The sequence below is a fragment of the Phoenix dactylifera genome, chromosome 1 (genome assembly GCF_051530095.1).
Source record: "Phoenix dactylifera cultivar Ajwa chromosome 1, Ajwa_hap1_PhDact_Kaust_v1.1, whole genome shotgun sequence".
Taxonomy (NCBI): Eukaryota; Viridiplantae; Streptophyta; class Magnoliopsida; order Arecales; family Arecaceae; genus Phoenix; species Phoenix dactylifera.
This window is the reverse complement of record NC_143190.1, coordinates 47,735,691-47,751,193: the sequence shown is the minus strand read 5'-3', so window position 1 is coordinate 47,751,193 and position 15,503 is coordinate 47,735,691. Positions and strand designations below refer to the sequence as shown.

The 15,503-nt window shown below is 38.7% G+C and overlaps 1 protein-coding gene across 2 annotated transcripts; it reads left to right on the top strand.

Annotated features, from left to right (window-relative positions):
* Nucleotides 1-3,059: 3,059 nt before the first annotated feature.
* Nucleotides 3,060-8,372, top strand: CYB-1 (cytochrome B561-1). Of its 2 annotated transcripts, XM_008777065.6 has the most exons (5): nucleotides 3,060-3,472; nucleotides 5,496-5,544; nucleotides 7,262-7,461; nucleotides 7,555-7,846; nucleotides 8,045-8,372. In XM_008777065.6, exons 1-5 carry the CDS (start codon nucleotides 3,326-3,328, stop codon nucleotides 8,071-8,073), a joined length of 717 nt encoding a protein of 238 aa, XP_008775287.4. In that variant the 5' UTR covers nucleotides 3,060-3,325; the 3' UTR covers nucleotides 8,074-8,372. The 2 variants fall into 2 exon arrangements, with proteins under 2 accessions (XP_008775287.4, XP_088560294.2); XM_088704168.2 differs by lacking the exon at nucleotides 8,045-8,372 and having other exon boundaries at nucleotides 3,072-3,472; nucleotides 7,555-8,005.
* Nucleotides 8,373-15,503: the final 7,131 nt, after the last annotated feature.

Below are 15,503 nucleotides of genomic sequence, written 5' to 3'. Positions count from 1 at the left end.
GTTTGTTATTTGGAGTGTAATGCTATGCTTTTAGTTCACTGATTCACTGTTGCAAAATGGCATTCTGTAACTCTTGTTACTTGTGATCAGGCTGGCCCAATCAGGCTCGGGCCAGGCATGGGCTGGGCTCGGGCCAGGCTCGGGCCTATTTTCAATAATACTATTCGGGCCTAGGCCCGGCCCGAAGCCCGAAGAATAAATTCGGGCCGGGCTTGGGTAGGGGTATGGCCCGGCCCGGCTCGGCCCACTTCCAGCCCTACAAATGGCTCATGGACTTGTTCCTGTTTTGGACCTGCTTTATGCGCAAATATTCCCTGATCATTTTGTCTGTGGTGAGGACACCAATGCCAGATTGCCCATCACTCGGGTTCGCAGTCGTCGCAAGAGGATGTTACTGCCAGTTAATTTTATTTTGGAGTGATTTTATTTTATTTGGGCTTATTAGGATATTTTGTTTTTTGACAGCCTTTGAGGCTTATTTTGGTATGTCGTTATTTTGAAGGTCTTTTGTGAGACTAGTTTCTTTTTATGTGTCTTTTGCATTTTCTAGATCTTATAAATATGTTTGACCGTACATCGTTTAGGGTTATGCTATAAATAAAATTTTTAAATTTCTTTCTTTAGCTCTGACATGTGAAATCCTGAGCAGGGCTAGGTACGAAGCCTAGTTCTTTCTTCCCCCTCCCTCCACTCTCCTTCTCTATTTCTTCTTCTCTCTCTCTTCCTTCTCTTCTCTCCTTCTTCTCTCTTTCTCTCTTTCTTTCTTTCCCTGCTGTTCGGCATCAGCATTGGTATCAGAGCGCATTCATGCACATAATGCTCAATATAAGATGCAAGCTAATTCTCATGCTAGGGATTATGCAATGATTCGTATTCGGACTGAGCAATTTCTTCTTAGAATCGTTAAGAAATTGCAGGCTCATGGTGCTGGGCCATTCAGAGTGTTGCATAGGGTCGGCACCAATGCCTATGTCATTGACTTCCCCTCTGATTTTGGTATTAGCCCGACTTTTAATGTTGAAGATTTGGTTACTTACAACGGCCCACCAACAATCTGCGATAACCCTTTTGTTGAACCATCTCCTAAGCCTGATGATTTCCTTATTATTGATCCCATACTAGCTTTGATTCATTTACCCCTCCACTGAGTATAATAAGAGCACATTGATGTTATTTTAGATGATCAAACAGTTTTTACCAGTGATGGAGGTATCCCGCACTTCTTGGTTCGCCTATTACTCGGGTCCACAGTCGCTGCAAGAGGATGGTCCAGTCAGTTTGATTTTATTTTGGAGTGATTTTATTTTATTTGGGCTTTTATGGTATTTTGTTATTTGATAGCCTTTAGGGCTTATTTTGGTATGTCGTTATTTTGAAGGTCTTTTGTGAGACTAGTTTCTATTTAGGAGTCTTTTGCATTTTTTGGGTCTTATAAATATGTTGGACCGTACATCGTTTAGGGTTATGCTATGAATAAAATTTCTGAATTTCTTTCTTTAGCTTTGGCATGTGAAACCCTGAGCAGGGCTAGGTGCAAAGCCTAGTTCTTTCTTCCCCCTCCCTCCTCTCTCCTTCTCTATTTCTTCTTCTCTCTCTTTTCCTCCTCTTCTCTCCTTCTCTCTTTCTTTCTTTCCTGCTGTCTGGCATCAGACCGGTTTCATGATGATTAATGGAAGGCAATCTCGAGTTAATCAATAGCTTTGATGAACATGACCGGAGGAAGAACCTTAAGCACGGATAACTTAGGCCACCTTATGAGAAGAAAATTTAAGAAAATGACATAATTATACTGTAACAGTTGTGAGGATCTGTGCATGCATGTGTTTAAACCCATATTAGTTATTCGCCGAGGAGATCTTGGGCACTTATATAGGACTAAGGAACTCAAAAAAATATCTTCTAGCTAGTCTTTTTGAGTAAGGTCCTGGGTTGTAATAAATGGTATAAGAACGAACCCAACTCATAGCCCATGTAGACTAAGGAGCACTACAACACTGGCTCATTGAAGCTAACCATGAGCTGATCGTGATGATTGTGATTAGATTTGAATGGATTTGGACCCTCAACCCGATGAGAATGTCAGAGTTTAAATGGAAGGAGTATATGAGGGCTCATGTAGGCATGTGTTTAGTCTCGTATCAGGTTATTTGTCGGAAAGATCTCGAGTACCTATACAAGACTAAAAAATCAAAAACGTATTTTCCGGCTAGCCTTTTTGGGTGGGATTCTAAGTTGTGACAAAGTATGTAAGGACTTATGCAAGCATGTATTTAGCCTCCACATTAATTATTCATTGGGCAAGATTAAAAAACTCAAAAAATACCTTCCGACTAGTCTTTTTGGGTGAGATCCTGAATTGTTACAAATAATAGCAGAGCAAACTCGACTCACGACCTATGTTGACTAGAAAACACTATAACACAAGTATTTTGAGCTGACCACGAGCTAATCGTGGTGCTTATGATTAGATTTGAATGGATTTAGATCCTTAGCTTAGTGAGAACGCAAGGGCTCAAATAGAAGAAGTATGCGAGAACTCGTGCATGCATGTGTTTAGTCCTACATCTATTATTTATTGAGTAGATCTTGGTACTTGTACAACATTAAGAAACTCAAAAAATATTTTTGGATTAGATTTTTTGGATTAGGCCCTGCATTATTATAATGGTTGCCTACTAATAATCGAAAAGACTTGAGTAATTCAAAATTATCACCAAACATTTACTAAAACAGAGATATGCCGGGGGAGATGACATAACTAAGCCCGTCTTATTCGTGATTTGAGCAACCATCGCCTGAAACAATCAAGGCCATTGCAACACTAATAACCTAAGAGAAATTTCAAGCACCCGAAACAAAGCCAAATATTCGACAGAACAAAGTTAACATAAACCGCAACATTATTAAGTTTATAAACCGTACGTATATTATATGTATCGCTTGGGTTCAGATTGTATGCATCGTTTGGGTTCAGATTAGATCAGATCACCCAACCCTTTGATCAGATCAAACTGATAGTGGCGCAACAAAAACTTGATAAACCCACCAGGCCCATTTTAGCAACCAGGGCATTGCCGTTCCTTGTCCGCAGCCCGTCAAAGCCGAACCCCGCCGCTGGCTTAGCAAAGCGGTTTTCCCGTTTTCGTCCGCTTTTCCGTTCCCGATTAGTATTCGGGGAATATTAGCAGATCTCGCAGCCTCGCTACCGCAGCGGCTGAGCCGAAGCCCCCACGCCCACCCCCATCACATCGATTCCATCTCCTCCTCCCTCTTACCTCTTGCCTGCTCCCATCTCTCGCCGCGCGATTCGAAGAGAAAAAGAAACATGCCGGCGGCTCCGGCGGTCCGATTTCCGGTGGTGCTGGTGATCCGGTTGATGGGGATCACTGCTGCGGTTCTGGTCATCACCTGGGCGATGCATTTCCGGGGGGGAATGGCCCTCATCTCCGACAACAAGGATCTCATCTTCAATGTAAACCCTTTCCATCCCTCCTCAATCTTTTTCTATTTTGTAGATCGCCTTTAGTTATTTTTCTTGTTGCGACTCTCGATTCAGATTGAGGACTTGGTTAATGTTCTGGTCTAGAAGACGAGATTTTTTTGTTCTTGTTTAGTTGTGTTTGGCTTGAATTTTGGATGGCGAGAAGGGAACTATTTTTACCCAACTTGACCATGAATTGAAACTAAGATGGCGATGTGAAAGAAGTTGTCGATTGCTTAGTTGATTTCATCTGATGCAGAGAAATATCCTTATTCTGATTATACACAGCAGTAGGCTATCTCTTACACTTACAGTCGCTGCGTGTAGTTGTGATTTCGAGTGTATTCACTAAGACATCCTGCTTGGCAGGGTCTGGTATCATGTGTTAGTGATATTGCAAGAGAGGTCTCTCAGGTCCTGATGCGGACAATTTAATAGCATGGACTTTTCCATCTTTATCTTTCCTAGCTGCTACAAGAGTTTAATGCAATATGTTCTTCGACTTTAAGGTGACTATAGTGGGCAGATTGATGCATGAACAGATTTTTTGGCCAATTTTGCGTTGTTATATGATAATTGAAATATATGAGAACACTTAGGGAACACTGGTCATAACTTCTAATTTGTAATAAAATTAGATATTTAAATGATTCTGGGGCATCAGCTGCACAATTTTTCCTCAGTTGGCATATGAATGCGATTGATGAATGCTATTGATGTCAGTTCCAAACTCGGAGGGAAGAGGGTGGAGAATTAATGTTAGGTTGTCCAATGATTATGGTACCAAGCTCGAATGATGACATTGATCCTATATTAATTTATCCGAATGTTGATTTGTTCTTTGTCGTGGCACGGATTTGATCCACTCTAGTGAAAGTAGGGAGATATTAACTACAGTGTCCTATGGGGGCAATGAATCACAGCTTTTCTAGAGAAAGATGTGCAGAGGTCAGCTAGGGTTAGGGCGTCTCCTTGTACTACTGCAATATGTTGCAATGATGTTTGGTTGGACTGCTAGAAGATGACATTGGTTAACAAAACTAACTCCCACAAAAAAAAAAAAAAAAATCCAATTTGCCTCTTGAAATATAGAGACTTTGACCAGAAGAGTATCCAAAATAGTTAATTACGCACAAAACTGCATGCCTACATGGCAACAGAAAAAAAAAATCTGGAGAAATTGGTGATTGCTACAAGCTTCTGCATGCGGGGAAATGTTTGGAATACCTTGATATGTTTATTAATTGTTTAATCATTGTTTAAACATGTATTGAACACGTGCACTTCCTATTTGTGGCAACACTCATCTTGGTCTGTGCCGCTGTAATATTTGGGTTGATGCCCTGACAGAGTTGGTTTTGATCTTATGCATATAATCATATATGCCAGCAAAGTAGCAGGGGTTTAGATTATACCATCCTTCTCTATCCGGGTCATCTCCTAGATGCATGACTGTCACTAATCAGTCCCTAACTGTGTGCACTAGATTTACGGGTTCTTCAATTACATATGTGATGTGTAGGTATAGCGACTTTCTTTACACCTTTTCTTAGATGTTTACTTGTCAATTTTTCTGATACTAGCAGGCCCTTTTGTGAGCACCTCCTTTGTGACATACAGAAAAACTACAGTTAGTAAATCAAATGTGTATTATGTCATCATAAACTACAGGAAAAAATTGATTATACAACTTTTCATCTGTGCATGTATATAAACAAGAATTACAAATATCTTTTTTTTTTGAGTTGACATTTTTGTTGTGGATTGTTGAAATCTGATTTTCTTTTCTTTTGTTTTTTGTTTTCTGACCAAGTACTTTTTTCCATCATTTTGGTTGCCGACTTCTATGCTAATTGTTATCTGAACCTCTTAGTCTAGAGAGTTTGCACTTTGTTTAGTTTATACCTGCATAATTTAATTTGTATGGAGCAAAGCTGATTTTATTTATCCATTAGATAAACTCATAAAATATTACTTCATTGATGCTAATGTTAATAGAATCACATCCTTGCAGGTCCATCCTGTACTTATGGTGATTGGGTTCATTCTTTTGAATGGTGAAGGTAAAAAAATTATGCCTCTATACCATCTTTTAATTTAACATAAGGTTCACAAAGATATCTTGATCATATCAGCAGGATTGTTCTTCATGAAAGTTGATTGTTTAGTTTATATTACTAAGTTCTCTGCCAAAATATATAAATGCTTTCATAAGCATTTGAATTTTATTTTTGTGTCCTAAATAGTTGTCTCACTCATTTCTTGCTTAAGTGCATAGATTTTAATGCTAAGAATTTAATGCTTTGAAATGTTTTAAATTTAATATTTCTTTATTAAAAATTAAACCGACAGGTTTAAGCAAATGATGCAATGCCACCTAAAGAATTATGAAAGTACATATGTTTGCATTATTTTCTGATGAGATTAGCACTATTATCTGACAACTTGTCTGGTAGGTAGCTTTCATATTATATGTCTAGGTCTTGAATATTTCTTCTCCTCCAGCTTATCTATTTGCTACATTAGGTCTGATGCAAAGTAGATAATTGTCAGCAATATGTGCAGTGGGCTTTACATTTTCTTCCTGTTGATTGGCCTTTTTCTACTGTGGTTGGTAAGATATATGTAACAACATTCCTGACTTACTAGATCAAAACCTTGTTTACTACATAAATTAGGAGGTGGAGCAGAAGCCATGCATGTTTTATTGAGACATTAACGAATCGTCAAACAAAATTCACATAGTAGGAATGTGTAGAATATGCATTGGCAGTTTTTACCAAAACCACCAGGTTAACTTAAACGCGACACACACTATTTGATCTGCTGCTTAAAAAATAAAAAGCTTCACATCCAGCAACCACCAACCTAAATTGTTATGCTATCTCGTTTCTTTCTTATTAAATTTTTTCCCCATTTATACTTGGATCAATCAATAGATATAGATATGCTTAGATTGCACAACTCTTAATCGCAACCTAATTTTAAGGAAAGATCTAATCCATTCTCTCATGGTCTCATCTGATTTTTTCTTTAATAATTCTGATTTCATAACCACCATAGGAAAATATGCTGTGACGAAATATTCTGAACTGTTGGATCCTGATATTAGAGAGGGTTAAAGACCAGCAACCTTTGACTATGAGAACTTTTCAATTGGTTTCATTTGGATTCCATCTATTTCAGAGAAGAAAAGTAGGAAGATTATATAATAGGAAGATGAACATCTTGTTGTTATTTTCTCTATCATCATCATTACCACCACCATTATCATTATATGTTGTCATTGTTAAACAAGTACTAAAACTTCTTTTGGTTTTTTTGGTTCACTGAATTGCTAGTTACATTTTGTCATGCATGGACCATAAACTTTGGGGGGAAAGCAAAGATAATGAAAGAAATTATTACCATTTGTATTGTTTGCAAACATACTCCACATATTTATGCAGATAATTGCATGCATTATTTCAGCCATTGAAAGAAATAAGATCTTCTATTGAAAGTCTTGTAGGAGAATTATTAGTTTAAGTACTGAAGTAAAGCTCAGAGCTTTCCTCTTTGAAGTCGAGATGGGCGTTTGGGAATTCAAGAAAAAGCTAGAGGATACCCATGCATTTCTTTGCGAAATATTCTAGGAGACTCACCAAAGCAAATAAAATGGATTGCATCCACTCATTTGAATTTCATTGTTAGATTCTGCAGTGGTGCTTTTTGTTAATCTCTAGTCTCACTTTTTTCTTCATTCTTCCTGCATCAATGATCATAATGGGGTGACTGCAGCTATATTAGCATACAAGACAATCTCAGGAACAAAGAATTTAAAAAAGCTGGTGCATCTTACAATCCAGTTCGTTGCCTTGTGTTTGGCTTTAATTGGTGTATGGGCAGCTTTAAAATTCCATAATGACAAGGGAATTGACAACTTTTATAGCCTGCACTCTTGGTTGGGCCTGGCTTGTCTCTTACTATTTGGCGTTCAGGTGCTTTTGGAGTTCTTTTCATTGACATTCAATCATTTTATGTTTGGATGCATTTTTGTTTCCCAAGTGATTGTAGCTATCATCTTTGTGCAGTGGGGGACTGGATTTGTGACCTTCTGGTATCCTGGTGGCTCAAGACATGGCAGAGCTTTTTTACTTCCTTGGCATGTATTTTTCGGGGCATGCATATATGCCCTTGCCGTTGCTACTGCTGCTACTGGCCTCTTAGAGAAGGCTACATTTCTTCAGAGCAGCCAAGTAATATCACGCTACTCAAATGAGGCTTTTTTAATCAACTCCTTAGGCATATTGCTTGTACTTCTTGGTGGATTTGTGATTCTTGCGGTCATTACCCCTGGAGCTGTCAAAGGTGATGCATATAGAGGTATGTCAGAGTAGGCAAAGATACGGTGCTCCATTCAATTGGCCCATGATTTGTTTTATGGGAGCTATATTTGTGCACTATGATACAAACTTGTTCTTGTAAAGGTGATAGTTGCGTATGTATTTTTCCATCTATGAATCTATTTATATCTTTTTGTTCCTTTGGGCTTAACAAATGCTTCAATGTTCAAACAATTAGATGAAATTTCTGCGGGAAACTTGTCTTAGCTTCACCTCCATCTTGGCATTTCTGCACCTGCTGTTCATGTTTTCTCTTCAGGCGAACCCATTGATTGGCGTTTTGTATCACAATATTGGTTGCCTCAGGTATAAGATATCACGACTACAAATTTCTTAGATTTATGTTCTTAGAACGGTCAAAACTTTAAATGTTATTTTACATGCTGGTCATGGATGCAAGCATCTTAATACGTGGTGCTGGTTATATTCTGATGCAAAAAAAATATTCTGTCATGACATGGAGGGAATTGAGCAAATACAAATATGTTGGAGAAGTAACTGTTTGATAATCTTTGACCCAACTCTCTCTCTCTCTCTCTCTCTCTCTCTCTCTGTGTGTGTGTGTGTGTGTTCTCTCAGTGCCCCTGTTTATATTATTAATGTTTCCAAATAAAATAAATTGTTGTCTTCATCTTACTGCATATGTTGTAATTGCTTTTAAACAGAACAGGTGATTTATATAATCAAATTCCATATCTGTTCTTACCAAATTAATACCTCATACAGCATGCCACTTTTTACCTTCATGATGAATTAGTAATGTCGTGCTAATTTATTGTCGAGGGGATAAGAGTCAATTGTTGTCTTACAGTAGTATAAAGAAAGTGTTTGGAAAATGGATGTTTAGGGCTCTAAGCTTTGTAAACATGACAAGTTGCTTATAGAATGTCAACTACTTCATGAAGTTTCGTAAGGGAGGGATGCCAAACTTAGCAAGCTTTTGTTGGAGAGCCTATTAAGGATAAAATAGTTAAAATTTTATGCAGGAGATCCTATTTTTTTTAAAATTGTTGATAATTTACTTTGTGAAAAAAATAAGAAAAAGCAAATGCATTTGGCTAGCTGAATGATATATCAATTGATTTATCAACCCTTTTCAATTTCAACTAAAGCAAAAGAAAATTTTCAAGTTTCTTTCCTGTTCTTTTCTCCCAGTACATTGCTTCTTTCATTTATCACGAACCAAATAAAGCACATGTCAACATCCATTAGAGAAGATTTTTTCTACCAAAAGGAGGGGCTCTTAAACTTCTAATACATGTTCCTATTTAGGGTTCAAGGGGCTGTTGATGGATTCAATAAAATAGATAAACTCGATGCATAGCAGTAAGGCGAGGTAGTGATTTGCAATCTGATCATCTTGGGCTTGCTGTTGTGAAAGGCGAGCTAAGGTGCAAGGCGTAGGCGAGGGCCATCCCTCAAACAACTAAGTGGCTTCTTTAGTTAGAGAAAAAGGAGAAGTGGATCAGATCTAGGCTGGGCTTTGTTATGGCCTTATCCATCTCCCATCTATCCTTCCCTGCAGCTTTCGACCTCTTTCAGCAGCAGCAGGGCAGCATACCTCTCCTCTCCTGCTGTTTTTGCTCCTGTCCAAATGATCCTAATATATTACTAGGTGATAGTTTATATGGTCTTTCTTCTTTAACTTATGTTAGTATATTGATAGTCTGAATGTGTTTAACATCCTGCACTCATTATTATTTATAATTATATATGTGTGTGTGTTTTTTGTGGCTCACCTCGTGCAAAATCACATGCCTCGCAAGAGACCTCGACGCCTTAGTGCACCTCGAGCCTTATTTTGATTACTTCGCTTGTGCTGATCATGATCGACTAGCCATTCTGGTTGCTAAAGATTCATTAATCCTTCATTCTCCTGTGCTCATCTGTCAATGGGAGTATTATTTGTTCCCAATCTTACAAAGCAAGAGTCATGCTGCAGTACTCTGTTCAATGACAGAAACATAATAATGTCGGTAGGCCATTTTTGCGTGTATTGTTTTGTTATTGACAGCTGCTGTGCTGCAATTTATAATTTTTTTCCCGGTCTGATACTTTGAGCATGCTTGCAGATTTTGTATATGGTTCAAAACAGATATGCCTACTGCTGTTTTTGTTCTCATAAGGTGTGACACATATACGAAATTTCTTATGTTTAGCTCGATATACTGGTTAAATGGTACTACGGATTCTTAATTCCAGATAAACTTTCTATTATAATCCCAAGTTTGAAGAAGACTGCTGTTCACATGTCCATGCCCCTTTTTCCGGAGTAGTCCTCAAGCTTCCCTGTTTTTACTGCAAACATCCGAGCTACATTGCTGAGGTTTTATTCTCATAGATCTCCTCTTTCTTTTTATCTACAAACCTCTTCAGTATTTCACTTATTTTCATATATTAAGTAGGCCTCATCTATTTATAGTTTTTTCTTAGTGTCAATTGTCAAACCCTAGAAAATTAGTCCGCGCAACAAAATTCATCATCTATGAATATATAAAATTTGCAACATGTTTTGCCAATCATCCTTGGATCCTTAATCCCTTATCCTTAAAACTGTATAAAGGGGCCTTTTTTTTCAGTTTTTAGTTTCAAAAATAGCCCTAATTAGAGTTCTCTTTCAAAAGGCCAAAACATCCTAGTCAGACTTCTCTTTTAAAATTCTTGATATTTTCTGGACTGCACTCCACAAACTTTTAGAAAAGATATTTTAGTATATTTTAGATTCTAAGAATTTTAAACTTTCAAGGAGAAAAGGAGATACTTCTGAACCAAGTGACAAAGGTGTGATATAATGCATTGCAAAAAACTAGTTATAATTATTATTTTTTATATTTGTAGAATTCAAATTATTTATAATCTAAAATCTTTATAGCCTTGTGCATCTCCGCACGCATCGTGTTTTCTCAAAAATTCATTTGAATGTTCTTTTAAATTCTTGGATATGTGGCATGTTTTATCTAGCACCTCTTCGTTACCTAGCATCATGATGTATTGTGCAAGCAAACCCGAGCAAAGAGAGAGGTACCATCTTCTTCTAAGGATGGCCGCATGAAACAATATCTGAAGCATAGTCATCATCAGGAATTGGATGTAGGAAATAATATGAAAGTAAGAACGCGAAAATGATTCCTAATAGAATACCTTAATGTGGGAAATGCAAAATATGACCATAAGATTCATGTATAGTATAAAACATATGTGAAATGTATAGAAGCCATAGAACAGTCATGATAAATTACTTTTAAGATTACTAGTTTCTCAAATTGGAGTCAATTTGGTAGATAGAGTAAATCCTTTTTTTTTTTTTTTTTTTTGCTAAAGAAAGAAGGGGTAGGGGGGAAGGAAGGGACAAGCCCACCTCCGCGTAGCAACCCCCACTGGGCCCCCGCCCTGCCAGGAGAATGTTCGATGCGGGCAGAAATGGTCGTGTGTTGGGCACCCCGACCGGTTTTACTTATACCCTCCCCACCCGTGGACCCGGCTCAGCTACTCCTCTGAGCTCTGGCTCGAGTCCTACGTGTGAGTACGTCACACCCGGCACCACCCCGGCTACTAGCGGTTCAAGAGCGGTTCTACACCACAAGTCCAAGCAGTGTCCAGAGTAGTGAGCTCCGGTCCACAATTTAATCGTCGCCGCAGCGATTCGAACTTGGGACCATGTGGTTAGAATTGTTGCCCCGAACCACTAGACTACCACCTTGGTGGCTAGAGTAAATCCTTTTAGATGGAGTAAATCGAACCTAAGTACCACCGAACTAAATTATTCTTATCGAGATTTGTTATTTTGATACCAGATTCTGTACCAGTGCTACATTAGCACAGTGTCGGTACGGTACAGTATAAAATTTTTTTGGCATACCGAGTATCGGTATTGAACCGATAAGATATGGTATGTTTCATACTACTTGGTTTGTACTGGTACGGTGAATCATGATTTTTATGTTAAATAGAATATATGGTCTAATCCAGTCCAACTTATTTCTGATTACGTTAGTCTCGAGCCTGTACATTGTTCGTCAGATTATTAGGTCTTGGCTTAAATTGGCTCTATGCCCATGCATGACTCAGCTAGTCTAATCACCACGAGGCTTTGCAATAATCAAGGGCCGACAGACGTGTTATGGTCGCTGCAGAGCTACATTCTGCGATCGAGACACAGAATTCTGCCTTGGTGTTCAAGCAAGGAGAGGTAAAAGCTTATGAACCGTAGGAGACCAAATTCATTGCAACGAGACATCGGAGAGAAAATGTTGTGGAACTTCTCATCAGCCTTATGATTTTCTGGGAACATTACATCTAGGAGCTCAAGCATCTCAGTGGGAAAAAAAAAAGCACCTTGAGACATGCACACATTGGTCTGATCTCTGCCTCACAAACAAGGTAGATTGGTGGCACTCCACTAAAGTTTTGTGGGGGCATATGCCATAGGGGAGCACCACTCTTTTTGACGCATCTCTTGTGCTTTGGGCTTCTTGTGTCGAAAGCTGGGCTCGCATGCTCTGTGATGCTACCCTTGATGGATTAGGATAGGGTGGATAGATGCAAACCAAGATACCTTGAAGGGTTCTCCCATTTTGAAGCAAGCATCTAGGTCCCACCACTTTCATGAGTTCTCTTTGGGATGCAGGATGGGTCAACTATTCCATACAACATGCTTGGGTTTTCATAAAGAAAAACTCTTTTTTTGCCCTCGAAAGGAAGATAGGAATTTGCATCATTCATTTCATGAGAATCTTGATAAGAACTTTGATGTAGTTCTTTTCTCATTGGTGAAAATTAGTTATGCATTCTCATAGCATATAATTGTAATATTGCCCATCTTAGACAAGTATGCATATCGATGGATAGATTAGCTTGACCGAATTTTTTAGGTAAAAACCTAACTTTCAAATGGCTGACAAGCATACTAGTGCAGCATTGGCTCATAAAGTTGCAATCTGATTTATTATCTACAGAATAAAACCCTACTATTATTGTCAAAAAATGTTAGAGAATAAATTCATACCTGTAAGTGATTATTGACTCTCAAGAATAAAGTATGTTTCTTTTGACATGGAGAAAAAGAAAAAGGAGGAATTCCTTAATGGAATCCCTACTCCTCTTACCATGAGCTAAAGAGGACTTTAGACCTATAAATATGTTCCTACAAATTCCTGGAATAAGTTACTTTTTTGTGAACATAGACCGGCAATCCTAGCAGTAAGAAATCCCTAGAATCAACATATATAGCAGAATTTCTTTGATTATGCTAATTCTAACATGTGTCCAACTCACTAGATTGGTTAGTTTTATACGACACGATAATCTCACGTACAATCCCATCATACGCAACTAAAACTCAATTCGTTTAATCATTTTCATTCATGGCTTAGGCTTAGCTATGGAGCCAGAATTTGCTCATCTTCATACAAGCTGGGCCGTCAGCATACACTAAATTAGCTACACTAAATCTAGACACATTTGGTGGCACACATGCCAACCCGATTAGAAATCTTCCCTGGAAGGTACTCTAAAGTTTAGTGCAGCTAATTTAGTTTTGTTTTTAGAAAAGAACTAGGGGCATGCTTGGTTGTGGGGAGTTGAAAGAGCGGCTTCCATTCCAACCATTTGGTTGGAAGAAGTGCCATGCTCATTCCGATTCCATAGAAAAATAAAAATTGTTCCAAACTATCAAAATCCAATCTCTATTCTCTTCCAGTATTCAAATTTCATTCCGATTTCAATTTCGATTAAGAATCAAATATTTAGGATTATTTTGATTTTCATTCTAATTCATTTTCATTCTGATTCCGATCGCAAACTAAACATGCCCTAATATCAGTTGTGTCATTATAGCAGCGAATGAAGAATAAGTCAAAAGACTCTAGTGGTCTATACGGTCTCTTTCATGAGTTTGATGTCTTAAGACCTAATTGGCCTGTCAAGTGGGCAAAATGAGAGTTCAAAGTATATGCCCATTTAATGTGATTATTGGTCCCGCGTGGCTGCCAGCGGTGGTCTTAAAAACGCACGCATCACTACAGGAAAAAGGAGTTTTAACGATGCTTTTTTGCCGATGTTTACTACAAGCGTCGTCAATTTTCCGCAGAGCGCCAAAAATAGCCGACGCTTTTTAAAAGCATTGGCAATATACGACATTCCTTAGCGTCGTCGTAGAGTTGGCCTAAGACGATGCTTATTCGCGTCGTTGAAAACCAAATACCCCTCAAAACGCACGTCCGCCCCCCTCCTCCATCCTCGATCGACATATCAAGCCCTAATAGCCGCGCGACCCTCCTCTGCCTCCTCCTCCCTCCTCTCCGGCGCCGACTGTTGTCCCGTCCTTCTCCCTCCTCTCCGGCGCCAAGCGACGTCCTCTCCTCCTCCCTCCTCTGCGGCGCAACCTCCTCTCTTACTCTCTCCTCTACAGCGCCGACCAGGAGAGCCTTGAAGGTATGATTGTTCTTCCTCTTTTTCGAATCCATTGTTTTCTTTCAGTTTGATTAGATTGTTGATTGAATCCCTCTTGTGTTTGATCATTTGGGAAGAAACCTTTTGTTGGATTTTTGTTTTTGTGGATCCGTAGATGGTATTGGATTAGGGTTCTCTCCGGCGAACTGGACCACGCTATCTAAGAGAAGAGAAAAGAGAGAGGCCCTGGGTCACAGACTCAGTATTTTCTTTGCCGTTTCCATAAACTTTTTTTTTCTTTCACCTTTTTCTTTTTCTGATTCACGGTTTTCGCTTTCTGACTTTCGAATGCTTTTCCTCCGCCTCTACGCTCTCAAAACCTAGGGTTTCTAGGGTTTTCTGAGCGCCGACCCTTGTCCCCTCCTCCTCCCTCCTCTCCGGTGGCGGCGGTCCAGCATTCGGCGTCCTCCGCACCATCTCCTCCAACCGCTTCTCCCGACGAATCTCCGGCCGAAGGTGTGGAAGATATTTTTGTTGTTCCATTCTATTTTCGCAGTTTTGATCTCGTGATAGCGTTATAATCTCTAAATGTTTTGATTAACTTGGTGAAATATAGTGTTGGTAAAATGAAGAATAAAGAAAATGAGCAATAATCAGCATTTTATGACTTTTGTATTTCAAATTAGTATCACTGAGTCTGTCACTGGGGCAGGAAAGCTGCTAACTTTATGAAAGAATCTTATCTGTTAAAAAGCATGTCCAGATAAGCCATGGAAATAACCAGAGCACTTGGCTTTAGGCATGTTGAAACTTTCAGGGTGACATACCAAACACCTGTGGCAATCAGGATTATTCTCATCCAACTTAAGCAGCAGCTTGACAGCCTGAAAATATAAAAGCATTAAGATAAAAGAGATAAAAGATAAGTAGTTATACAATCACATAAAGTAAGGCCTCAGTTAATGTAATTGAAGATATGAAAAGTGCACCAATGACTTTGCATGTTTGATACAAGCCTCATGGAACTCAAGCACATTAAGCAATTGAACATAATTCAGGGCTTCTGTTTTAGAATACAGCTGAGCCTAGCTATTTCAGCTGTTTTGACACCTGAATTTTGCTTTTTTCCGTCACATTGACTGAGTCATGTATATAGATGACTCAGGTTATATTAATCAATTGTACAATAACAGACATGGAATACTTCTTTTCTTAGTTCATTTCAACACGTAACTAGGAAAATACCT